This window comes from Hyla sarda, unplaced genomic scaffold (assembly GCF_029499605.1).
Source record: "Hyla sarda isolate aHylSar1 unplaced genomic scaffold, aHylSar1.hap1 scaffold_1125, whole genome shotgun sequence".
In the NCBI taxonomy this organism is placed as follows: Eukaryota; Metazoa; Chordata; class Amphibia; order Anura; family Hylidae; genus Hyla; species Hyla sarda.
In genome coordinates this window covers 77066-104025 of record NW_026607746.1, presented here as the reverse complement: position 1 = coordinate 104025, position 26960 = coordinate 77066, and the positions used below count along the sequence as shown (strand labels likewise).

General features: G+C 37.9%; 1 protein-coding gene across 1 annotated transcript; it reads left to right on the top strand.

Annotated features, from left to right (window-relative positions):
* Nucleotides 1-1173: 1173 nt before the first annotated feature.
* On the top strand, nucleotides 1174-26960 carry LOC130301387 (zinc finger protein ZFP2-like). Its single transcript, XM_056551618.1, has 6 exons — nucleotides 1174-1295; nucleotides 3627-3806; nucleotides 4628-4754; nucleotides 4852-4943; nucleotides 5061-5169; nucleotides 24927-26960. The coding sequence occupies exons 1-6, from the start codon at nucleotides 1218-1220 to the stop codon at nucleotides 26633-26635; spliced, it is 2295 nt and encodes a 764-aa protein (XP_056407593.1). The 5' UTR covers nucleotides 1174-1217; the 3' UTR covers nucleotides 26636-26960.

Here is a 26960-nt window from a genome sequence, read left to right as displayed (position 1 = left end):
TTTCAGTGTGTCACCCCAGTAGTAGGGAGATTACATGAGGAGGAGGTTTGTTACAGTGTGTCACCCCAGTAGTAAGGAGATTACATGAGGAGGAGGTTTGTTACAGTGTGTCACCCCAGTACTAAGGAGATTACATGAGGAGGAGGTTTGTTACAGTGTATCACCCCAGTAGTAAGGAGATTACATGAGGAGGAGGATTGTTACAGTGTGTCACCCCAGTAATAAGGAGATTACATGAGGAGGAGGATTGTTACAGTGTGTCACCCCAGTAGTAAGGAGATTACATGAGGAGGAGGTTTGTTACAGTGTGTCACCCCAGTAGTAAGGAGATTACATGGGGAGGAGGTTTGTTACAGTGTGTCACCCCAGTAGTAAGGAGATTACATGGGGAGGAGGTTTGTTACAGTGTGTCACCACAGTAGTAAGGAAATTACATGGGGAGGAGGTTTGTTACAGTTTGTCACCCCAGTAGTAAGGAGATTACATGAGGAGGAGGTTTGTTACAGTGTGTCACCACAGTAGTAAGGAGATTACATGGGGAGGAGGTTTGTTACAGTGTGTCACCCCAGTAGTAAGGAGATTACATGAGGAGGAGGTTTGTTACAGTGTGTCATCCCAGTAGTAAGGAGATTACATGAGGAGGAGGTTTGTTACAGTGTGTCACCCCAGTAGTAAGGAGATTACATGAGGAGGAGGATTGTTACAGTGTGTCACCCCAGTAGTAAGGAGATTACATGAGGAGGAGGTTTGTTACAGTGTGTCACCACAGTAGTAAGGAAATTACATGGGGAGGAGGTTTGTTACAGTTTGTCACCCCAGTAGTAAGGAGATTACATGAGGAGGAGGTTTGTTACAGTGTGTCACCCCAGTAGTAAGGAGATTACATGAGGAGGAGGTTTGTTACAGTGTGTCACCCCAGTAGTAAGGAGATTACACGAGGAGGAGGTTTGTTACAGTGTGTCACCCCAGTAGTGAGGAGATTACATGAGGAGGAGGTTTGTTACTGTGTGTCACCCCAGTAGTAAGGAGATTACATGAGGAGGAGGTTTGTTACAGTGTGTCACCCCAGTAGTAAGGAGATTACATGGGGAGGAGGTTTGTTACAGTGTGTCACCCCAGTAGTAAGGAGATTACATGAGGAGGAGGTTTGTTACAGTGTGTCACCCTCTTATCCAGCTGACCCAGTTGTCTCCTCTTCTCCTGAATGACCCCTAAGGATGGACAAGGACAGGAATGAGATGACTAAGAGAATATTACACTTCACCTTGGAGATCCTCCACCTGCTGACCGGAGAGGTGAGGTGACCCATCTACATTTCCACCTTTGTTGTCCCCATCTACACTTCCACCATTGTTGTCCCCCCCATCTACATTTCCACCATTGTTGTCCCCCCCATCTACACTTCCACCATTGTTGTCCCCCCCATCTACATTTCCACCATTGTTGTCCCCATCTACATTTCCACCATTGTTGTCCCCCCCATCTACACTTCCACCATTGTTGTCCCCCCCATCTACATTTCCACCATTGTTGTCCCCCATCTACATTTCCACCATTGTTGTTCTCTTATCTACATTTCCACCATTGTTGCCCCCATCTACATTTCCACCATTGTTGTCCCCCATCTGCATTTTCACCATTGTTGTCCCCATCTACATTTCCACCATTGTTGTCCCCATCTACATTTCCACCATTGTTGTCCCCATCTACATTTCCACCATTGTTGTCCCCATCTACATTTCCACCATTGTTGTCCCCCCATCTACATTTCCACCATTGTTGTCCCCATCTACATTTCCACCATTGTTGTCCCCATCTACATTTCCACCATTGTTGTCTCCATCTACATTTCCACCATTGTTGTCCCCATCTACATTTCCACCATTGTTGTCCCCCATCTACATTTCCACCATTGTTGTCCCCATCTACATTTCCACCATTGTTGTCCCCATCTACATTTCCACCATTGTTGTCCCCCATCTGCATTTCCACCATTGTTGTCCCCATCTACATTTCCACCATTGTTGTCCCCATCTACATTTCCACCATTGTTGTCCCCATCTACATTTCCACCATTGTTGTCCCCCATCTGCATTTTCACCATTGTTGTCCCCCATCTGCATTTTCACCATTGTTGTCCCCCCATCTACATTTCCACCATTGTTGTCCCCCCATCTACATTTTCACCATTGTTGTCCCCATCTACATTTCCACCATTGTTGTCCCCATCTACATTTCCACCATTGTTGTCCCCATCTACATTTCCACCATTGTTGTCCCCCATCTACTTTTCCACCATTGTTGTCCCCCCATCTACATTTCCACCATTGTTGTCCCCATCTACATTTCCACCATTGTTGTCCCCCCATCTACATTTCCACCATTGTTGTTCTCATCTACATTTCCATCATTGTTGTCCCATCTACATTTCCACCATTGTTGTCCCCCATCTACATTTCCACCATTGTTGTCCCCATCTACATTTCCACCATTGTTGTCCCCCCATCTACATTTCCACCATTGTTGTCCCCCATCTACATTTCCATCATTGTTGTCCCATCTACATTTCCACCATTGTTGTCCCCCCATCTACATTTCCACCATTGTTGTCCCCATCTACATTTCCACCATTGTTGTCCCCATCTACATTTCCACCATTGTTGTCCCCATCTACATTTCCACCATTGTTGTCCCCATCTACATTTCCACCATTGTTGTCCCCATCTACATTTCCACCATTGTTGTCCCCATCTACATTTCCACCATTGTTGTCCCTCCATCTACATTTCCACCATTGTTGTCTCCATCTACATTTCCACCATTGTTGTCTCCATCTACATTTTCACCATTGTTGTCCCCATCTACATTTCCACCATTGTTGTCCCCCATCTACATTTCCACCATTGTTGTCCCCCATCTACATTTCCACCATTGTTGTGTCCCCATCTACATTTCCACCATTGTTGTCCCCATCTACATTTCCACCATTGTTGTTCTCATCTACATTTCCACCATTGTTGTGTCCCCATCTACATTTCCACCATTGTTGTCCCCATCTACATTTCCACCATTGTTGTCCCCCATCTACATTTCCACCATTGTTGTGTCCCCATCTACATTTCCACCATTGTTGTGTCCCCATCTACATTTCCACCATTGTTGTGTCCCCATCTACATTTCCACCATTGTTGTCCCCCCATCTACATTTCCACCATTGTTGTCCCCCCATCTACATTTCCACCATTATTGTCCCCCCATCTACATTTCCACCATTGTTGTCCCCCCATCTACATTTCCACCATTGTTGTCCCCCCATCTACATTTCCACCATTGTTGTCCCCCCATCTACATTTCCACCATTGTTGTCCCCCCATCTACATTTCCATCATTGTTGTCCCCATCTACATTTCCACCATTGTTGTCCCCATCTACATTTCCACCATTGTTGGCTCCCATCTTTGGCCCCGCTCTATGTTCTGGATGTCTCTTTGTAGGTGAGGTCTCCAGAACAGACCCCAGTATTCCAGATGTGCTCACTAGAGCTCTATACAGGGGGCACAATCTCCTCTTTGTAGTGGGGGAGGAATACTGGGGTCAGTCCCCTCATTGTCTCTCTCCATACACAGGATTACACCATAGTGAAGAAGACATGGGGGGAGTGTGTGGCCCCCAGCAGCCATCTCCATGAGTCAGGAGGACAGAACAGGGCCCGGGGCCCCATCACGGAGCCTCCACCTCACTCACTGATACATGAGGAGAAGATCCTAGAACTCACCCACAGGATCACTGAGCTGCTGACTAGAGAGGTGACCCTGCTGGACATTATACAGTAATGGAGGGGTCTGGTGATGAGAGGTGACCCTGCTGGGACATTATACAGTAATGGAGGGGTCTTGTGATGAGAAGTGACCCTGCTGGGACATTATACAGTAATGGAGGGGTCTGGTGATGATTAGATAGGTGACACTGCTGGGACATTATACTGTAATGGAGGGGTCTGGTGATGATTACAGAGGTGACACTGCTGGGACATTATACAGTAATGGAGGGGTCTGGTGATGACTGGAGAGGTGACACTGCTGGGACATTATACAGTAATGGAGGGGTCTGGTGATGATTAGAGAGGTGACACTGCTGGGACATTATACAGTAATGGAGGGGTCTGGTGATGATTAGAGAGGTGACACTGCTGGGACATTATACAGTAATGGAGGGGTCTGGTGATGATTAGAGAGGTGACACTGCTGGGACATTATACAGTAATGGAGGGGTCTGGTGATGATTAGAGAGGTGACACTGCTGGGACATTATACAGTAATGGGTCTGGTGATGATTAGAGAGGTGACACTGCTGGGACATTATACAGTAATGGAGGGGTCTGGTGATGACTGGAGAGGTGACACTGCTGGGACATTATACAGTAATGGAGGGGTCTGGTGATGACTGGAGAGGTGACACTGCTGGGACATTATACAGTAATGGAGGGGTCTGGTGATGATTAGAGAGGTGACACTGCTGGGACATTATACAGTAATGGAGGGGTCTGGTGATGATTAGAGAGGTGACACTGCTGGGACATTATACAGTAATGGAGGGGTCTGGTGATGACGGTATCATTGTGTGTCAGGTTCCTATAAGGTGTCAGGATGTGGCGGTCTATTTCTCCATGGAGGAGTGGGAGTATGTAGAAGGACACAAGGATCTGTACCAGGACATAGTCATGATGGAGGATCACCGGCCCCTCACATCACAAGGTAAGAGGAGACATATATATAGATATCACTCTCACTACCTAGTAACATAGAAATCTATCCAGCTCTGATGTATTCATTCCCTGTGTGTTCCCCACAGATGGAGTCATTGATAGAAATCCACCCGAGAGGTGTCCCCGCCCTCTGTATTCCCAGGACTGTCCAGAGGGAAATGTTCCAGAGAAGCATCAGGTAGATGAGGCTGATCCTATATCTCTATAGGGGGGTCCTGCAGTCATAGATTTTGGGGGTCTCTGTTGCTCCTCCTGTCTGCTGTATTGTAGTGAATTGTTCTATATGTCACATCAGGGGGGAGATCTGACTAATAATAAAGTGGAGGATGAAGAAGAGAGGATGAGGGGCCATCACCCGTGTATGAGGGAAGTGAAGGAGGAAATTCCAGGAGGTGTTACCCCAGGTATGTAATAATGCCAGGAGGTGTTACCCCAGGTGTGTAATAATACCAGGAGGTGTTACCCCAGGTATGTAATAATGCCAGGAGGTGTTACCCTGGGTATGTAATAATGCCAGGAGGTGTTACCCTGGGTATGTAATAATGCCAGGAGGTGTTACCCTGGGTATGTAATAATGCCAGGAGGTGTTACCCCAGGTATGTAATAATTCCAGGAGGTGTTACCCCAGGTATGTAATAATTCCAGGAGGTGTTACCCCAGGTGTGTAATAATGCCGGGAGGTATTACCCCAGGGATGTAATAATGCCAGGAGGTGTTACCCCAGGTATGTAATAATGCCAGGAGGTGTTACCCCAGGTATGTAATAATGCCAGGACGTGTTACCCCAGGTATGTAATAATGCCAGGAGGTGTTACCCCAGGTATGTAATAATGCCAGGAGGTGTTACCCCAGGTGTGTAATAATGCCAGGAGGTGTTACCCCTTTAAGGACCCAGCCAATTTTCACTGTAGGACACGGCCATTTTTTGCACATCCGACCACTGTCACTTTAAGCATTAATAACTCTGATGCTTTTACTTTTCATTCTGATTCCGAGATTGTTTTTTCGTGACATATTCTATGATCTCTTATACTGATCACTATTATCCCATAGAAGAGATCAGTGTGATCAGTGTTATAGTCTCCTATGGGATAATAATGATCAGTATAAGAGATCAGTGTGATCAGTATTATAGTCCCCTATGGGATAACAATGATCAGTATAAGAGATCAGTGTGATCAGTATTATAGTCCCCTATGGGATAATAATGATCAGTATAAGAGATCAGTGTGTGCAGTGTTATAGTCTCCTATGGGATAACAATGATCAGTATAAGAGATCAGTGTGTGCAGTGTTATAGTCTCCTATGGGATAATAATGATCAGTATAAGAGATCAGTGTGTGCAGTGTTATAGGTCCCTATGGGATAATAATGATCAGTATAAGAGATCAGTGTGATCAGTATTATAGTCTCCTATGGGATAATAATGATCAGTATAAGAGATCAGTGTGATCAGTATTATAGTCCCCTATGGGATAATAATGATCAGTATAAGAGATCAGTGTGTGCAGTGTTATAGTCTCCTATGGGATAATAATGATCAGTATAAGAGATCAGTGTGTGCAGTGTTATAGGTCCCTATGGGATAATTATGATCAGTATAAGAGATCAGTGTGTACAGTGTTATAGGTCCCTATGGGATAACAATGATCAGTATAAGAGATCAGTGTGATCAGTATTATAGTCTCCTATGGGATAATAATGATCAGTATAAGAGATCAGTGTGATCAGTATTATAGTCTCCCATGGGATAATAATGGTCAGTATAAGAGATCAGTGTGATCAGTGTTATAGTCTCCTATGGGATAATAATGATCAGTATAAGAGATCAGTGTTATAGTCTCCTATGGGATAATAATGATCAGTATAAGAGATCAGTGTGATCAGTGTTATAGTCTCCTATGGGATAACAATGATCAGTATAAGAGATCAGTGTGTGCAGTGTTATAGTCTCCTATGGGATAATAATGATCAGTATAAGAGATCAGTGTGATCAGTATTATAGTGTCCTATGGGATAATAATGATCAGTATAAGAGATCAGTGTGTGCAGTATTATAGTCTCCTATGGGATAATAATGATCAGTATAAGAGATCAGTGTGTGCAGTGTTATAGGTCCCTATGGGATAACAATGATCAGTATAAGAGATCAGTGTGTGCAGTGTTATAGTCTCCTATGGGATAATAATGATCAGTATAAGAGATCAGTGTGATCAGTATTATAGTCTCCTATGGGATAATAATGATCAGTATAAGAGATCAGTGTGTGCAGTGTTATAGTCTCCTATGGGATAATAATGATCAGTATAAGAGATCAGTGTGTGCAGTGTTATAGTCTCCTATGGGATAATAATGATCAGTATAAGAGATCAGTGTGTGCAGTGTTATAGTCTCCTATGGGATAACAATGATCAGTGTGATCAGTGTTATAGTCTCCTATGGGATAATAATGATCAGTATAAGATCAGTGTGTACAGTGTTATAGTCTCCTATGGGATAATAATGATCAGTATAAGAGATCAGTGTGTGCAGTGTTATAGTCTCCTATGGGATAATAATGATCAGTATAAGAGATCAGTGTGATCAGTATTATAGTCTCCTATGGGATAATAATGATCAGTATAAGAGATCAGTGTGGGCAGTGTTATAGTCTCCTATGGGATAATAATGATCAGTATAAGAGATCAGTGTGTGCAGTGTTATAGTCTCCTATGGGATAATAATGATCAGTATAAGAGATCACTGTGTGCAGTGTTATAGTCTCCTATGGGATAATAATGATCAGTATAAGAGATCAGTGTGTGCAGTATTATAGTCTCCTATGGGATAATAATGATCAGTATAAGAGATCAGTGTGTGCAGTGTTATAGTCTCCTATGGGATAATAATGATCAGTATAAGAGATCAGTGTGATCAGTATTATAGTCTGCTATGGGATAATAATGATCAGTATAAGAGATCAGTGTGTGCAGTGTTATAGTCTCCTATGGGATAATAATGATCAGTATAAGAGATCAGTGTGTGCAGTGTTATAGTCTCCTATGGGATAATAATGATCAGTATAAGAGATCAGTGTGTGCAGTGTTATAGTCTCCTAAGGGATAATAATGATCAGTATAAGAGATCAGTGTGTGCAGTGTTATAGGTCCCTATGGGATAATAATGATCAGTATAAGAGATCAGTGTGTGCAGTGTTATAGTCTCCTATGGGATAATAATGATCAGTATAAGAGATCAGTGTGTGCAGTGTTATAGTCTCCTATGGGATAATAATGATCAGTATAAGAGATCAGTGTGTGCAGTGTTATAGGTCCCTATGGGATAATAATGATCAGTATAAGAGATCAGTGTGTGCAGTGTTATAGTCTCCTATGGGATAATAATGATCAGTATAAGAGATCAGTGTGTGCAGTGTTATAGTCTCCTATGGGATAATAATGATCAGTATAAGAGATCAGAGTGTGCAGTGTTATAGTCTCCTATGGGATAATAATGATCAGTGTGATCAGTGTTATAGTCTCCTATAAGATAATAATGATCAGTATAAGAGATCAGTGTGTGCAGTGTTATAGTCTCCTATGGGATAATAATGATCAGTATAAGAGATCAGTGTGTGCAGTGTTATAGTCTCCTATGGGATAATAATGATCAGTATAAGAGATCAGTGTGTGCAGTGTTATAGTCTCCTATGGGATAATAATGATCAGTATAAGAGATCAGTGTGTGCAGTGTTATAGGTCCCTATGGGATAATAATGATCAGTATAAGAGATCAGTGTGTGCAGTGTTATAGTCTCCTATGGGATAATAATGATCAGTGTAAGAGATCAGTGTGTGCAGTGTTATAGTCTCCTATGGGATAATAATGATCAGTATAAGAGATCAGTGTGTACAGTGTTATAGGTCCCTATGGGATAACAATGATCAGTATAAGAGATCAGTGTGTGCAGTGTTATGGTCTTCTATGGGATAATAATGATCAGTATAAGAGATCAGTGTGTACAGTGTTATAGGTCCCTATGGGATAACAATGATCAGTATAAGAGATCAGTGTTATAGTCTCCTATGGGATAATAATGATCAGTATAAGAGATCAGTGTGTGCAGTGTTATAGGTCCCTATGGGATAATAATGATCAGTATAAGAGATCAGTGTGTACAGTGTTATAGTCTCCTATGGAATAATAATGATCAGTATAAGAAATCAGTGTGATCAGTATTATAGTCTCCTATGGGATAATAATGGTCAGTATAAGAGATCAGTGTGTGCAGTGTTATAGGTCCCTATGGGATAACAATGATCAGTATAAGAGATCAGTGTGTGCAGTGTTATAGTCTCCTATGGGATAATAATGATCAGTATAAGAGATCAGTGTGTGCAGTGTTATAGGTCCCTATGGGATAATAATGATCAGTATAAGAGATCAGTGTGATCAGTATTATAGTCTCCTATGGGATAATAATGATCAGTATAAGAGATCAGTGTGATCAGTATTATAGTCTCCTATGGGATAATAATGATCAGTATAAGAGATCAGTGTGTGCAGTGTTATAGTCTCCTATGGGATAATAATGATCAGTATAAGAGATCAGTGTGTGCAGTGTTATAGTCTCCTATGGGATAATAATGATCAGTATAAGAGATCAGTGTGATCAGTATTATAGTCTCCTATGGGATAATAATGATCAGTATAAGAGATCAGTGTGTGCAGTGTTATAGTCTCCTATGGGATAACAATGATCAATATAAGAGATCAGTGTGATCAGTATTATAGTCTCCTATGGGATAATAATGATCAGTATAAGAGATCAGTGTGTGCAGTGTTATAGTCTCCTATGGGATAATAATGATCAGTATAAGAGATCAGTGTGTGCAGTGTTATAGGTCCCTATGGGATAATAATGATCAGTATAAGAGATCAGTGTGTGCAGTGTTATAGTCTCCTATGGGATAATAATGATCAGTATAAGAGATCAGTGTGTGCAGTGTTATAGTCTCCTATGGGATAATAATGATCAGTATAAGAGATCAGTGTGTGCAGTGTTATAGTCTCCTATGGGATAATAATGATCAGTATAAGAGATCAGTGTGTGCAGTGTTATAGTCTCCTATGGGATAATAATGATCAGTATAAGAGATCAGTGTGTGCAGTGTTATAGGTCCCTATGGGATAATAATGATCAGTATAAGAGATCAGTGTGTGCAGTGTTATAGGTCCCTATGGGATAATAATGATCAGTATAAGAGATCAGTGTGTGCAGTGTTATAGTCTCCTATGGGATAATAATGATCAGTATAAGAGATCAGTGTGTGCAGTGTTATAGGTCCCTATGGGATAATAATGATCAGTATAAGAGATCAGTGTGTGCAGTGTTATAGTCTCCTATGGGATAATAATGATCAGTATAAGAGATCAGTGTGTGCAGTATTATAGTCTCCTATGGGATAATAATGATCAGTATAAGAGATCAGTGTGATCAGTGTTATAGTCTCCTATGGGATAACAATGATCAGTATAAGAGATCAGTGTGTGCAGTGTTATAGTCTCCTATGGGATAATAATGATCAGTATAAGAGATCAGTGTGATCAGTATTATAGTCTCCTATAACACTGCAAAAAAAAAAGTTAATAAAAAAGTGTCATAGATCATTTAACCCCTTCCCTACTAAAGGTTTGAATCACCCCCCTTTTCCCATAAAAAATAAAAATAAACATATATGGTATCGCCGCGTGCGGAAATGTCCGAACTATAAACATATATCATTAATTAAACTGCACGGTCAATGGCGTAAATGCCAAAAAATTCCACAGTCCAAAAAAGCGTATTTTTGGTCACATTTTATACCATTAAAAAATGAATAAAAACTGATAAAAAAAATCCGATCAAAACAAAAATTATACCGATAAAAACTTCAGATCACGGCGCAAAAAATGAGCCCTCATACCGCCCTGTACGTGGAAAAATAAAAAAGTTATAGGGGTCAGAAGATGACCTTTTTAAACGTATACATTTTCCTTCATGTAGTTATGATTTTTTCCAACCTATATAATTCGGGGATCATTATAACCGTATGGACCTACAGAATAAAGAGAAGGGGGCATTGTTACCGAAATATGCACTGCGTAGAAACGGAAGCCCACAAAAGTTACAAAATGGCGTTTTTTCTTCAATTTTGTCTCACAATGATTTTTTTTCCGTTTTGCCGTAGATTTTTGGGTAAAATGACTGATGTCACCGCAAAGTAGAATTGGTGGCGCAAAAAATAAGCCATAATATGGAATTTAGGTGCAAAATTGAAAGGGTTACGATTTTTAAAAGGTAAGGAGGAAAACAAGAAAGTAAAAAAACTGAAAAACCCCGAGTCCTTAAGGGGTTAAACACCTGTGGGGTATTAAGGCTCACTATACCCCTTGTTACGTTCCGTGAGGGGTGTAGTTTCCAAAATGGGGTCACATGTGGGTGTTTCTTTTTTTGTGTTTATGTCAGAACCGCTGTAAAATCAGCCGCCCCTGTGCAAATCACCAGTTTAGGCCTCAAATGTACATAGTGCTCTCACTCCTGAGCCTTGTTGTCCGCCCGCAGAGCATTTTATGCCCACATATGGGGTATTTCCGTACTAAGGAGAAATTGCTTTACAAAGGTTGGGGGTCTTTACTTTTTATTTTCACAAGAGGTAAAAGGAAAAAAAAAGGGCAACACCAGCATGTTAGAGTAAACATTTTTCTTTTTTTTACACTAACAGGCTGGTGTAGACCCCAACTTTTCCTTTTCATAAGGGATAAAAGAAGAAAAAGCCCCCAAAATTTGTAGTGTAATTTCTCCCGAGTACGGAGATACCCCATATGTGGCCCTAAACTGTTTCCTTGAAATACGACAGGGCTCCAAAGTGAGAGAGCGTCATGCGCATTTGAGGACTACATTAGGGATTGCATAGGGGTGGACATAGGGGTATTCTACGCCAGTGATTCCCAAACAGGGTGCCTCCAGCTGTTGCTAAACTCCCAGCATGCCTGGACAGTAAGTGGCTGTCTGGAAATGCTGGGAGTTGTTGTTTTGCAACAGCTGGAGGCTCCGTTTGGGAAACACTTCCGTACAATACGTTTTTTATTTTTATTGGGGGGGGGGGGGGGACAGTGTAAGGGGGTGTATATGTAGTGTTTTACCCTTTATTATGTGTTAGTGTAGTGTATATGTAGTGTTTTACCCTTTATTATGTGGTAGTGTAGTGTATATGTAGTGTTTTACCCTTTATTATGTGTTAGTGTAGTGTATATGTAGTGTTTTACCCTTTATTATGTGTTAGTGTAGTGTATATGTAGTGTTTTACTCTTTATTATGTGTTAGTGTAGTGTAGTGTATATGTAGTGTTTTACCCTTTATTATGTGGTAGTGTAGTGTATATGTAGTGTTTTACCCTTTATTATGTGTTAGTGTAGTATAGTGTATATGTAGTGTTTTACCCTTTATTATGTGTTAGTGTAGTGTAGTGTATATGTAGTGTTTTACCCTTTATTATGTGTTAGTGTAGTGTAGTGTATATGTAGTGTTTTACCCTTTATTATGTGTTAGTGTAGTGTATATGTAGTGTTTTACCCTTTATTATGTGTTAGTGTAGTGTATATGTAGTGTTTTACCCTTTATTATGTGTTAGTGTAGTGTAGTGTATATGTAGTGTTTTACCCTTTATTATGTGGTAGTGTAGTGTATATGTAGTGTTTTACCCTTTATTATGTGGTAGTGTAGTGTAGTGTATATGTAGTGTTTTACCCTTTATTATGTGTTAGTGTAGTGTATATGTAGTGTTTTACCCTTTATTATGTGTTAGTGTAGTGTAGTGTATATGTAGTGTTTTACCCTTTATTATGTGTTAGTGTAGTGTAGTGTATATGTAGTGTTTTACCCTTTATTATGTGTTAGTGTAGTGTAGTGTATATGTAGTGTTTTACCCTTTATTATGTGTTAGTGTAGTGTAGTGTATATGTAGTGTTTTACCCTTTATTATGTGTTAGTGTAGTGTAGTGTATATGTAGTGTTTTACCCTTTATTATGTGTTAGTGTAGTGTAGTGTATATGTAGTGTTTTACCCTTTATTATGTGTTAGTGTAGTGTAGTGTATATGTAGTGTTTTACCCTTTATTATGTGTTAGTGTAGTGTAGTGTATATGTAGTGTTTTACCCTTTATTATGTGTTAGTGTAGTGTAGTGTATATGTAGTGTTTTACCCTTTATTATGTGTTAGTGTAGTGTATATGTAGTGTTTTACCCTTTATTATGTGTTAGTGTAGTGTAGTGTTTTACCCTTTATTATGTGGTAGTGTAGTGTATATGTAGTGTTTTACCCTTTATTATGTGTTAGTGTAGTGTAGTGTATATGTAGTGTTTTACCCTTTATTATGTGGTAGTGTAGTGTAGTGTATATGTAGTGTTTTACCCTTTATTATGTGTTAGTGTAGTGTATATGTAGTGTTTTACCCTTTATTATGTGTTAGTGTAGTGTATATGTAGTGTTTTACCCTTTATTATGTGTTAGTGTAGTGTATATGTAGTGTTTTATCCTTTATTATGTGTTAGTGTAGTGTATATGTAGTGTTTTACCCTTTATTATGTGTTAGTGTAGTGTAGATGTATATGTAGTGTTTTACCCTTTATTATGTGGTAGTGTAGTGTATATGTAGTGTTTTACCCTTTATTATGTGTTAGTGTAGTGTATATGTAGTGTTTTACCCTTTATTATGTGGTAGTGTAGTGTAGTGTATATGTAGTGTTTTACCCTTTATTATGTGTTAGTGTAGTGTAAATGTAGTGTTTTACCCTTTATTATGTGTTAGTGTAGTGTAGTGTATATGTAGTGTTTTACCCTTTATTATGTGTTAGTGTAGTGTAGTGTATATGTAGTGTTTTACCTTTTATTATGTGTTAGTGTAGTGTATATGTAGTGTTTTACCCTTTATTATGTGGTAGTGTAGTGTATATGTAGTGTTTTACCCTTTATTATGTGTTAGTGTAGTGTATATGTAGTGTTTTACCCTTTATTATGTGTTAGTGTAGTGTAGTGTATATGTAGTGTTTTACCCTTTATTATGTGTTAGTGTAGTGTAGTGTATATGTAGTGTTTTACCCTTTATTATGTGTTAGTGTAGTGTAGTGTAGTGTATATGTAGTGTTTTACACTTTATTATGTGTTAGTGTAGTGTAGTGTATATGTAGTGTTTTACCCTTTATTATGTGTTAGTGTAGTGTAGTGTATATGTAGTGTTTTACCCTTTATTATGTGTTAGTGTAGTGTAGTGTATATGTAGTGTTTTACCCTTTATTATGTGTTAGTGTAGTGTAGATGTATATGTAGTGTTTTACCCTTTATTATGTGTTAGTGTAGTGTATATGTAGTGTTTTATCCTTTATTATGTGTTAGTGTAGTGTAGTGTATATGTAGTGTTTTACCCTTTATTATGTGGTAGTGTAGTGTATATGTAGTGTTTTACCCTTTATTATGTGTTAGTGTAGTGTAGTGTATATGTAGTGTTTTACCCTTTATTATGTGTTAGTGTAGTGTATATGTAGTGTTTTACCCTTTATTATGTGGTAGTGTAGTGTATATGTAGTGTTTTACCCTTTATTATGTGGTAGTGTAGTGTATATGTAGTGTTTTACCCTTTATTATGTGTTAGTGTAGTGTAGTGTATATGTAGTGTTTTACCCTTTATTATGTGTTAGTGTAGTGTAGTGTATATGTAGTGTTTTACCCTTTATTATGTGTTAGTGTAGTGTATATGTAGTGTTTTACCCTTTATTATGTGTTAGTGTAGTGTAGTGTATATGTAGTGTTTTACCCTTTATTATGTGTTAGTGTAGTGTAGTGTATATGTAGTGTTTTACCCTTTATTATGTGTTAGTGTAGTGTAGTGTATATGTAGTGTTTTACCCTTTATTATGTGTTAGTGTAGTGTAGTGTATATGTAGTGTTTTACCCTTTATTATGTTGTAGTGTAGTGTAGTGTATATGTAGTGTTTTACCCTTTATTATGTGTTAGTGTAGTGTATATGTAGTGTTTTACCCTTTATTATGTGTTAGTGTAGTGTAGTGTATATGTAGTGTTTTACCCTTTATTATGTGTTAGTGTAGTGTATATGTATATGTAGTGTTTTACCCTTTATTATGTGTTAGTGTAGTGTAGTGTATATGTAGTGTTTTACCCTTTATTATGTGGTAGTGTAGTGTATATGTAGTGTTTTACCCTTTATTATGTGGTAGTGTAGTGTAGTGTTTTACCCTTTATTATGTGGTAGTGTAGTGTATATGTAGTGTTTTACCCTTTATTATGTGTTAGTGTAGTGTATATGTAGTGTTTTACCCTTTATTATGTGGTAGTGTAGTGTAGTGTTTTACCCTTTATTATGTGGTAGTGTAGTGTAGTGTTTTACCCTTTATTATGTGTTAGTGTAGTGTATATGTAGTGTTTTACCCTTTATTATGTGGTAGTGTAGTGTAGTGTTTTACCCTTTATTATGTGGTAGTGTAGTGTATATGTAGTGTTTTACCCTTTATTATGTGTTAGTGTAGTGTAGTGTATATGTAGTGTTTTACCCTTTATTATGTGTAGTGTAGTGTAGTGTAGTGTATATGTAGTGTTTTACCCTTTATTATGTGTTAGTGTAGTGTATATGTAGTGTTTTACCCTTTATTATGTGGTAGTGTAGTGTATATGTAGTGTTTTACCCTTTATTATGTGTTAGTGTAGTGTATATGTAGTGTTTTACCCTTTATTATGTGTTAGTGTAGTGTATATGTAGTGTTTTACCCTTTATTATGTGTTAGTGTAGTGTATTGTATATGTAGTGTTTTATCCTTTATTATGTGTTAGTGTAGTGTAGTGTATATGTAGTGTTTTACCCTTTATTATGTGTTAGTGTAGTGTAGGTGTATATGTAGTGTTTTACCCTTTATTATGTGTTAGTGTAGTGTAGTGTATATGTAGTGTTAACCCTTTATTATGTGTTAGTGTAGTGTAGTGTATATGTAGTGTTTTACCCTTTATTATGTGTTAGTGTAGTGTAGTGTAGTGTATATGTAGTGTTTTACCCTTTATTATGTGTTAGTGTAGTGTAGTGTATATATAGTGTTTTACCCTTTATTATGTGTTAGTGTAGTGTATATGTAGTGTTTTACCCTTTATTATGTGTTAGTGTAGTGTAGTGTATATGTAGTGTTTTACCCTTTATTATGTGTTAGTGTAGTGTAGTGTATATATAGTGTTTTACCCTTTATTATGTGTTAGTGTAGTGTATATGTAGTGTTTTACCCTTTATTATGTGTTAGTGTAGTGTATATGTAGTATTTTACCCTTTATTATGTGTTAGTGTAGTGTCGTGTATATGTAGTGTTTTACCCTTTATTATGTGTTAGTGTAGTGTAGTGTATATGTAGTGTTTTACCCTTTATTATGTGTTAGTGTAGTGTATATGTAGTGTTTTACCCTTTATTATGTGTTAGTGTAGTGTAGTGTATATGTAGTGTTTTACCCTTTATTATGTGTTAGTGTAGTGTATATGTAGTGTTTTACCCTTTATTATGTGTTAGTGTAGTGTATATGTAGTGTTTTACCCTTTATTATGTGTTAGTGTAGTGTATATGTAGTGTTTTACCCTTTATTATGTGTTAGTGTAGTGTATATGTAGTGTTTTACCCTTTATTATGTGTTAGTGTAGTGTAGTGTATATGTAGTGTTTTACCCTTTATTATGTGTTAGTGTAGTGTATATGTAGTGTTTTACCCTTTATTATGTCTTAGTGTAGTGTAGTGTATATGTAGTGTTTTACCCTTTATTATGTGTTAGTGTAGTGTAGTGTATATGTAGTGTTTTACCCTTTATTATGTGTTGGTGTAGTGTAGTGTATATGTAGTGTTTTACCCTTTATGTGTTAGTGTAGTGTATATGTAGTGTTTTACCCTTTATTATGTGTTAGTGTAGTGTAGTGTTTTACCCTTTATGTGTTAGTGTAGTGTATATGTAGTGTTTTACCCTTTATTATGTGTAGTGTAGTGTAGTGTAGTGTATATGTAGTGTTTTACCCTTTATTATGTGTTAGTGTAGTGTAGTGTTTTACCCTTTATTATGTGTTAGTGTAGTGTAGTGTATATGTAGTGTTTTACCCTTTATTATGTGTTAGTGTAGTGTATATGTAGTGTTTTACCCTTTATTATGTGTTAGTGTAGTGTAGTGTATATGTAGTGTTTTACCCTTTATTATGTGTTAGTGTAGTGTAGTGTATATGTAGTGTTTTACCCTTTATTATATGTTAGTGTAGTGTATATGTATATGTAGTGTTTTACCCTTTATTATGTGTTAGTGTAGTGTAGTGTATATGTAGTGTTTTACCCTTTATGTGTTAGTGTAGTGTATATGTAGTGTTTTACCCTTTATTATGTGGTAGTGTAGTGTAGTGTATATGTAGTGTTTTACCCTTTATTATGTGTTAGTGTAGTGTAGTGTATATGTAGTGTTTTACCCTTTATTATGTGGTAGTGTAGTGTATATGTAGTGTAGTGTTCTACCCTTTATTATGTGTTAGTGTAGTGTATATGTAGTGTTTTACCCTTTATTATGTGGTAGTGTAGTGTATATGTAGTGTTTTACCCTTTATTATGTGTTAGTGTAGTGTAGTGTATATGTAATGTTTTACCCTTTATTATGTGTTAGTGTAGTGTAGTGTATATGTAGTGTTTTACCCTTTATTATGTGTTAGTGTAGTGTATATGTAGTGTTTACCCTTTATTATGTGTTAGTGTAGTGTAGTGTATATGTAGTGTTTTACCCTTTATTATGTGGTAGTGTAGTGTATATGTAGTGTTTTACCCTTTATTATGTGTTAGTGTAGTGTAGTGTATATGTAGTGTTTTACCCTTTATTATGTGTTAGTGTAGTGTAGTGTAGATGTACTGTTTTACCCTTTATTATGTGTTAGTGTAGTGTAGTGTATATGTAGTATTTTACCCTTTATTATGTGGTAGTGTAGTGTAGTGTAGTGTATATGTAGTGTTTTACCCTTTATTATGTGTTAGTGTAGTGTAGTGTATATGTAGTGTTTTACCCTTTATTATGTGTTAGTGTAGTGTAGTGTATATGTAGTGTTTTACCCTTTATTATGTGTTAGTGTAGTGTAGTGTAGATGTACTGTTTTACCCTTTATTATGTGTTAGTGTAGTGTAGTGTATATGTAGTGTTTTACCCTTTATTATGTGTTAGTGTAGTGTAGGTGTATATGTAGTGTTTTACCCTTTATTATGTGTTAGTGTAGTGTAGTGTATATGTAGTGTTTTACCCTTTATTATGTGTTAGTGTAGTGTATATGTAGTGTTTTACCCTTTATTATGTGTTAGTGTAGTGTAGTGTATATGTAGTGTTTTACCCTTTATTATGTATTAGTGTAGTGTAGATGTATATGTAGTGTTTTACCCTTTATTATGTGTTAGTGTAGTGTAGTGTATATGTAGTGTTTTACCCTTTATTATGTGTTAGTGTAGTGTAGTGTAGATGTAGTGTTTTACCCTTTATTATGTGTTAGTGTAGTGTAGTGTATATGTAGTGTTTTACCCTTTATGTGTTAGTGTAGTGTATATGTAGTGTTTTACCCTTTATTATGTGTTAGTGTAGTGTATATGTAGTGTTTACCCTTTATTATGTGTTAGTGTAGTGTAGTGTATATGTAGTGTTTTACCCTTTATTATGTGGTAGTGTAGTGTATATGTAGTGTTTTACCCTTTATTATGTGTTAGTGTAGTGTAGTGTATATGTAGTGTTTTACCCTTTATTATGTGTTAGTGTAGTGTAGTGTAGATGTACTGTTTTACCCTTTATTATGTGTTAGTGTAGTGTAGTGTATATGTAGTATTTTACCCTTTATTATGTGGTAGTGTAGTGTAGTGTAGTGTATATGTAGTGTTTTACCCTTTATTATGTGTTAGTGTAGTGTAGTGTATATGTAGTGTTTTACCCTTTATTATGTGTTAGTGTAGTGTAGTGTAGATGTACTGTTTTACCCTTTATTATGTGTTAGTGTAGTGTAGTGTATATGTAGTGTTTTACCCTTTATTATGTGTTAGTGTAGTGTAGGTGTATATGTAGTGTTTTACCCTTTATTATGTGTTAGTGTAGTGTAGTGTATATGTAGTGTTTTACCCTTTATTATGTGTTAGTGTAGTGTATATGTAGTGTTTTACCCTTTATTATGTGTTAGTGTAGTGTAGTGTATATGTAGTGTTTTACCCTTTATTATGTATTAGTGTAGTGTAGATGTATATGTAGTGTTTTACCCTTTATTATGTGTTAGTGTAGTGTAGTGTATATGTAGTGTTTTACCCTTTATTATATGTTAGTGTAGTGTATATGTAGTGTTTTACCCTTTATTATGTGTTAGTGTAGTGTAGTGTAGATGTAGTGTTTTACCCTTTATTTTGTGTTAGTGTAGTGTAGTGTATATGTAGTGTTTTACCCTTTATGTGTTAGTGTAGTGTATATGTAGTGTTTTACCCTTTATTATGTGTTAGTGTAGTGTAGTGTTTTACCCTTTATTATGTGTTAGTGTAGTGTATATGTAGTGTTTTACCCTTTATTATGTGTTAGTGTAGTGTAAGTGTAGTGTAGTGTTTTACCCTTTATTATGTGTTAGTGTAGTGTATATGTAGTGTTTTACCCTTTATGTGTTAGTGTAGTGTATATGTAGTGTTTTACCCTTTATTATGTGTAGTGTAGTGTAGTGTATATGTAGTGTTTTACCCTTTATTATGTGTTTGTGTAGTGTAGTGTATATGTAGTGTTTTACACTTTATTATGTGTTAGTGTAGTGTATATGTAGTGTTTTACCCTTTATTATGTGGTAGTGTAGTGTATATGTAGTGTTTTACCCTTTATTATGTGTTAGTGTAGTGTAGTGTATATGTAGTGTTTTACCCTTTATTATGTTAGTGTAGTGTAGTGTATATGTAGTGTTTTACCCTTTATTATGTGTTAGTGTAGTGTAGTGTATATGTAGTGTTTTACCCTTTATTATGTGTTAGTGTAGTGTAGTGTATATGTAGTGTTTTACCCTTTATTATGTGTTAGTGTAGTGTAGTGTATATGTAGTGTTTTACCCTTTATTATGTGTTAGTGTAGTGTAGATGTATATGTAGTGTTTTACCCTTTATTATGTGTTAGTGTAGTGTAGTGTATATGTAGTGTTTTACCCTTTATTATGTGGTAGTGTAGTGTATATGTAGTGTTTTACCCTTTATTATGTGGTAGTGTAGTGTATATGTAGTGTTTTACCCTTTATTATGTGTTAGTGTAGTGTAGTGTATATGTAGTGTTTTACCCTTTATTATGTGTTAGTGTAGTGTAGTGTATATGTAGTGTTTTACCCTTTATTATGTGTTAGTGTAGTGTAGTGTATATGTAGTGTTTACCCTTTATTATGTGTTAGTGTAGTGTATATGTAGTGGTTTACCCTTTATTATGTGTTAGTGTAGTGTAGTGTATATGTAGTGTTTTACCCTTTATTATGTGGTAGTGTAGTGTTTTACCCTTTATTATGTGTTAGTGTAGTGTATATGTAGTGTTTTACCCTTTATTATGTGTTAGTGTAGTGTAGTGTATATGTAGTGTTAACCCTTTATTATGTGTTAGTGTAGTGTATATGTAGTGTTTTACCCTTTATTATGTGTTAGTGTAGTGTAGTGTATATGTAGTGTTTTACCATTTATTATGTGTTAGTGTAGTGTAGTGTAGTGTATATGTAGTGTTTTACCCTTTATTATGTGGTAGTGTAGTGTAGTGTATATGTAGTGTTTTACCCTTTATTATGTGTTAGTGTAGTGTAGTGTTTTACCCTTTATTATGTGTTAGTGTAGTGTATATGTAGTGTTTTACCCTTTATTATGTGGTAGTGTAGTGTAGTGTATATGTAGTGTTTTACCCTTTATTATGTGGTAGTGTAGTGTATATGTAGTGTTTTACCCTTTATTATGTGTTAGTGTAGTGTAGTGTATATGTAGTGTTTTACCCTTTATTATGTGTTAGTGTAGTGTATATGTAGTGTTTTACCCTTTATTATGTGTTAGTGTAGTGTATATGTAGTGTTTTACCCTTTATTATGTGTTAGTGTAGTGTATATGTAGTGTTTTACCCTTTATTATGTGTTAGTGTAGTGTATATGTAGTGTTTTACCCTTTATTATGTGTTAGTGTAGTGTAGTGTATATGTAGTGTTTTACCCTTTATTATGTGTTAGTGTAGTGTAGTGTATATGTAGTGTTTTACCCTTTGTTATGTGTTAGTGTAGTGTATATGTAGTGTTTACCCTTTATTATGTGTTAGTGTAGTGTAGTGTATATGTAGTGTTTTACCCTTTATTATGTGTTAGTGTAGTGTAGTGTATATGTAGTGTTTTACCCTTTATTATGTGTTAGTGTAGTGTATATGTAGTGTTTTACCCTTTATTATGTGTTAGTGTAGTATAGTGTATATGTAGTGTTTTACACTTTATTATGTGTTAGTGTAGTGTATATGTAGTTTTTTACCCTTTATTATGTGTTAGTGTAGTGTAGTGTATATGTAGTGTTTTACCCTTTATTATGTGTTAGTGTAGTGTATATGTAGTGTTTTACCCTTTATTATGTGTTAGTGTAGTGTAGTGTATATGTAGTGTTTTACCCTTTATTATGTGGTAGTGTAGTGTATATGTAGTGTTTTACCCTTTATTATGTGTAGTGTAGTGTAGTGTATATGTAGTGTTTTACCCTTTATTATGTGTTAGTGTAGTGTAGTGTATATGTAGTGTTTTACACTTTATTATGTGGTAGTGTAGTGTATATGTAGTGTTTTACCCTTTATTATGTGTTAGTGTAGTGTAGTGTATATGTAGTGTTTTACCCTTTATTATGTTAGTGTAGTGTAGTGTATATGTAGTGTTTTACCCTTTATTATGTGGTAGTGTAGTGTATATGTAGTGTTTTACCCTTTATTATGTGTTAGTGTAGTGTTTTACCCTTTATTATGTGGTAGTGTAGTGTATATGTAGTGTTTTACCCTTTATTATGTGTTAGTGTAGTGTATATGTAGTGTTTTACCCTTTATTATGTGTTAGTGTAGTGTATATGTAGTGTTTTACCCTTTATTATGTGTTAGTGTAGTGTAGTGTATATGTAGTGTTTTACCCTTTATTATGTGTTAGTGTAGTGTAGTGTATATGTAGTGTTTTACCCTTTATTATGTGTTAGTGTAGGTGTATATGTAGTGTTTTACCCTTTATTATGTGTTAGTGTAGTGTAGTGTATATGTAGTGTTTTACCCTTTATTATGTGGTAGTGTAGTGTAGTGTATATGTAGTGTTTTACCCTTTATTATGTGTTAGTGTAGTGTAGTGTATATGTAGTGTTTACCCTTTATTATGTGTTAGTGTAGTGCAGTGTTTTTAGGGTACATTCACACTGGCGGAGGTTTACTGTGAGTTTGCGCTGCGGCTAATACTTGAAGCAGGAAACTTGCTTTAAACCTGCATGTGTGAATGTACAGGGTACAGGGTACATTCATATGGGGGGGGCAAACCTCCAGCTGTTTCAAAACTACAACTCCCAGCATGTACTGACAGACCGTGCATGCTGGGAGTTGTACTTTTGCAACAGCTGGAGGCACACTGGTTGGAAAACCTTCAGTTACCTAACTCGGTATTTTCCAACCATTGTGCCTCCAGATGTTGCAAAACTACCAATCCCAGCATGTACTGATCTCCGAAGGGCATGCTGGGAGATGTAGTTATGCAACAGCTGGAGGGCTACAGTGTAGAGACCACTGTATAGTGGTCTCAAACTGTAGCCCTCTAGATGTTGCTAGGCAACTCACCGGCTTCCGTCGGATTCAGGGAGCCAGCCGGGTGACATTGCCCCTCACCGCAGCCTCCACCAACAGGTAAGTGGATCTTCGGTTTCCCCGTTCTGCCTCGCCTATTGTGGGTGTGCAGAATGGGGAAACCGAAAGTCAACCCCCCCGATCTGCTATTGGTCGTCGCTTTTGACGTAGGCACCCCAGCCACCTCACTCCTATCCCTTCAGGGGGATCGTAGGTGTCTTAGACAACCCCCATCCCCCTTATATTCCGGGTCACCATAGACCCGTATGACCCGGAATAGGCGCAAATCGTAAGGTAGAATTCACTTGCGACTTGCGCCGATCGCCGACATGGGGGGTGGTCTGATGACCCCCCCCCTGGGCATTTGCGCGGGATGCCTGCTGATCGACATCAGCAGGCATCCCGGTCCGGTCCCCGCCCGGCGCATGGCGGGGACCGAAATTCTCCATGACGTACGCGTACGCCCTGGGTCCTGTACGGGATAATAATGCCAGGAGGTGTTACCCCAGGTATTTAATAATTCCAGGAGGTGTTACCCCAGGTGTGTAATAATGCCAGGAGGTGTTGTCCCAGGTGTGTAATAATGCCAGGAGGTGTTGTCCCAGGTGTGTAATAATGCCAGGAGGTGTTGTCCCAGGGGTGTAATAATGCCGGGAGGTGTTACCCCAGGTATTTAATAATTCCAGGAGGTGTTACCCCAGGTATGTAATAATGCCAGGAGGTGTTGTCCCAGGTATGTAATAATTCCAGGAGGTGTTGTCCCAGGGGTGTAATAATGCCAGGAGGTGTTGTCCCAGGGGTGTAATAATGCCAGGAGGTGTTGTCCCAGGGGTGTAATAATGCCAGGAGGTGTTGTCCCAGGGGTGTAATAATGCCAGGAGGTGTTGTCCCAGGGGTGTAATAATGCCAGGAGGTGTTGTCCCAGGGGTGTAATAATGCCAGGAGGTGTTGTCCCAGGGGTGTAATAATGCCAGGAGGTGTTGTCCCAGGGGTGTAATAATGCCAGGAGGTGTTGTCCCAGGGGTGTAATAATGCCAGGAGGTGTTGTCCCAGGGGTGTAATAATGCCAGGAGGTGTTGTCCCAGGGGTGTAATAATGCCAGGAGGTGTTGTCCCAGGGGTGTAATAATGCCAGGAGGTGTTGTCCCAGGGGTGTAATAATATATTACAGAGGTAATTCAGAGGTTTCTTCAGGGGAGGCTCCACCTTAGATCTACATTACATTAACCCTTCAGGCCCCAGTGATCCCTGTGTTATGTATAGTCAGGACCTGAGGGAGGTCTATATACAGGACTGACGGGTTTCGGTTCCTCTGATCACATGGTTGTTATAGTAACTTCCTGCAGACATTTGATTATATTAGAAATGGCGCCATGATCACATGTTAGGAGGAGGCGGGGTCATGTTACATAGTAAATATTGTTAGCAAACAAAGGATTCCCTTTACACTCGTAATAACCCCGCGCTGCAAGGGAAATCTATGAACTGGCAAAAGAAAGCGTTTACCAGGGATCACAAAATATTAAAATACATCATTCCTGAGAACAGGAGTCAAAAGATTTAAAGCAGCAGAGACTGGAGCGTTAGTAAAGGCTCAAAACAAAAATATTACATAAGTGCATATAATAATGACATATATAGTAAAAAAGACAATGTAATAGTATATATATATATACCCTGTGATACACAGCCGACGTTTCGCCAGCAGGACCGGCTTCTTCTCAGAAGAGGAGGGAGGGGGCGCCCCAGAAGAAGCCGGTCCTGCTGGCGAAACGTCGGCTGTGTATCACAGGGTATATATATATATACTATTACATTGTCTTTTTTACTATATATGTCATTATTATATGCACTTATGTAATATTTTTGTTTTGAGCCTTTACTAACGCTCCAGTCTCTGCTGCTTTAAATCTTTTGACTCCTGTTCTCAGGAATGATGTATTTTAATATTTTGTGATCCCTGGTAAACGCTTTCTTTTGCCAGTTCATAGTATCGTAAATATTGGGAGTATAATCAGAACTCGGGTCTCTAGAAATAATCCTGGGAATGGATGTCAGACGTTCCAGCGGATCACAGGAGTTTGGCGCTAGTCTGGGGCAGCGGGCGATCCTGCCGTATCCAAAATCACGGTCATTATTATGTCCGGAATCACACGGATAATGATCGACCCCTCCTGGGCTCCAACCTAATAAACATGTTATAAAATGTATCTAAATGTATCATCTAAGTGTAGCTACAGTGTAACATATATAATACAAAAGTCTCATCATCCCTACAGGAAATCCCAGTGAGATCCGCGAGGGAAACGTCATGTTATCTGTGAGTGATAAAGATGGAGAGATCATGGAGCGCTGCTCAGGAGAAGATGGAGAGATCATGGAGCGCTGCTCAGGAGAAGATGGAGAGATCATGGAGCGCTCCTCAGGAGAAGATGGAGAAATCATGGAGCGCTCCTCAGGAGAAGATGGAGAGATCATGGAGCGCTCCTCAGGAGAAGATGGAGAGATCATGGAGCGCTCCTCAGGAGAAGATGGAGAGATCATGGAGCGCTCCTCAGGAGAAGATGGAGAGATCATGGAGCGCCCCTCAGGACAAGATGGGCAGATCAGGGAGCGCTCCTCAGCAGAAGATGGAGAGATCATGGAGCGCTCCTCAGGAGAAGATGGAGGGATCATGGAGCGCTCCTCAGGAGAAGACCTCCTTACCCCTAATGTCCATCCAGATCTATCATATAATAATCCCCCTGATCATCAGGAACCTTCTCCTCACCAATCACACATTGTTACCACAAGGACAGAGAAGAAAGGGATCCAATGTGATGAATGTGGGAAATGGTTTACACAAAGATCAGGTCTTTTTATTCACAGGCGAACTCACACAGGAGAGAAGCCGTATTCATGTTCAGAATGTGGGAAATGTTTTACATGTAAATCAACTCTTGTTGTACATCAGAGAAGTCACACAGGAGAGAAGCCATATTCATGTTCAGAATGTGGGAAATGTTTTGCACAAAATTCAGATCTTGTTGTACATAAGAGAATTCACACAGGAGAGAAGCCATATTCATGTTCACAATGTGGGAAATGTTTTACAGATAAATCAGGTCTTGTTAGACATGAGAGAAGTCACACAGGAGTGAAGCCATATTCATGTTCAGAATGTGAGAAATGTTTTGTACAAAATTCGTCTCTTGTTCAACATGAGAGAAGTCACACAGGAGAGACTGTATGTTCATGTTTAGAATGTGGGAAATGTTTTGCATATAAATCTGCTTTTGATATACATAAGAGAATACACACAGGAGAGAAGCCATATTCATGTTCAGAATGTGGGAAATGTTTTACAAGTAAATCAACTCTTGTTGTTCATCAGAGAAGTCACACAGGAGAGAGACCATATTCATGTTCAGAATGTGGGAAATGTTTTGCACAAAATTCAGATCTTGTTATACATAAGAGAATTCACACAGGAGAAAAGCCATATTCATGCTCACAATGTGGGAAATGTTTTACAAATAAATCAGCTCTTGTTATACATGAGAGAATTCACACATCAGTGAAGCCATATTCCTGTTCAGAATGTGGGAAATGTTTTGCACAAAATTCAGCTCTTGTTCAACATGAGAAAAGTCACACAGGAGAGAATGTATATTCATGTTCAGATTGTGGGAAATTGTTTACATGTAAATTACATTTTGTTATACACAAGAAAATTCACACAGGAGAGAAGCTATATTCTTGTTTAGAATGTGGGAAATGTTTTGCGTATAAATCTGCTCTTGATGTACACAACAGAATTCACACCGGAGAGAAGCCATATTCATGTGTAGAATGTGGGAAATGTTTTACAAATAAATCAACTCTTGTTGTACATAAGAGAATTCACACCGGAGAGAAGCCATATTCATGTTTAGAATGTGGGAAATGTTTTACAAATAAATCAGATCTTGTTAAACATAAGCGGATTCACATAAGAGGGAAACCATAATGTGAAAAAAAAATATATATACACACACACACACCTACCTATGTATACACCATATACACACACACAGAAGTTCTTACCTTCACAATGGGACAAGCACCGGATGGAATTTGGGGCGGACTTAGACCTGAGGCCTTCATTTTATTATCACCATAATGCTATATATTACTGTCTGTATACCCCTGTATATTGTCTGTATACACCTGTACATTACTGTCTGTATATACCTGTATATTGTCCGTATAGACCTGTACATTACTGTCTGTATACCCCTGTACATTGTCTGTATATACCTGTATACTGTCTGTACATCCTAAAAACTTCTCAC

Coding starts and splice junctions, on each gene's coding strand:
- LOC130301387 (XM_056551618.1), top strand. CDS start 1,218: ATGGACAAGGACAGGAATGAGATGACTAAGAGAATATTACACTTCACC. Junction 1,296..3,626: donor TCCACCTGCTGACCGGAGAG/GTGAGGTGACCC, acceptor CTCCATACACAG/GATTACACCATAGTGAAGAA. Junction 4,755..4,851: donor CCGGCCCCTCACATCACAAG/GTAAGAGGAGAC, acceptor TGTTCCCCACAG/ATGGAGTCATTGATAGAAAT.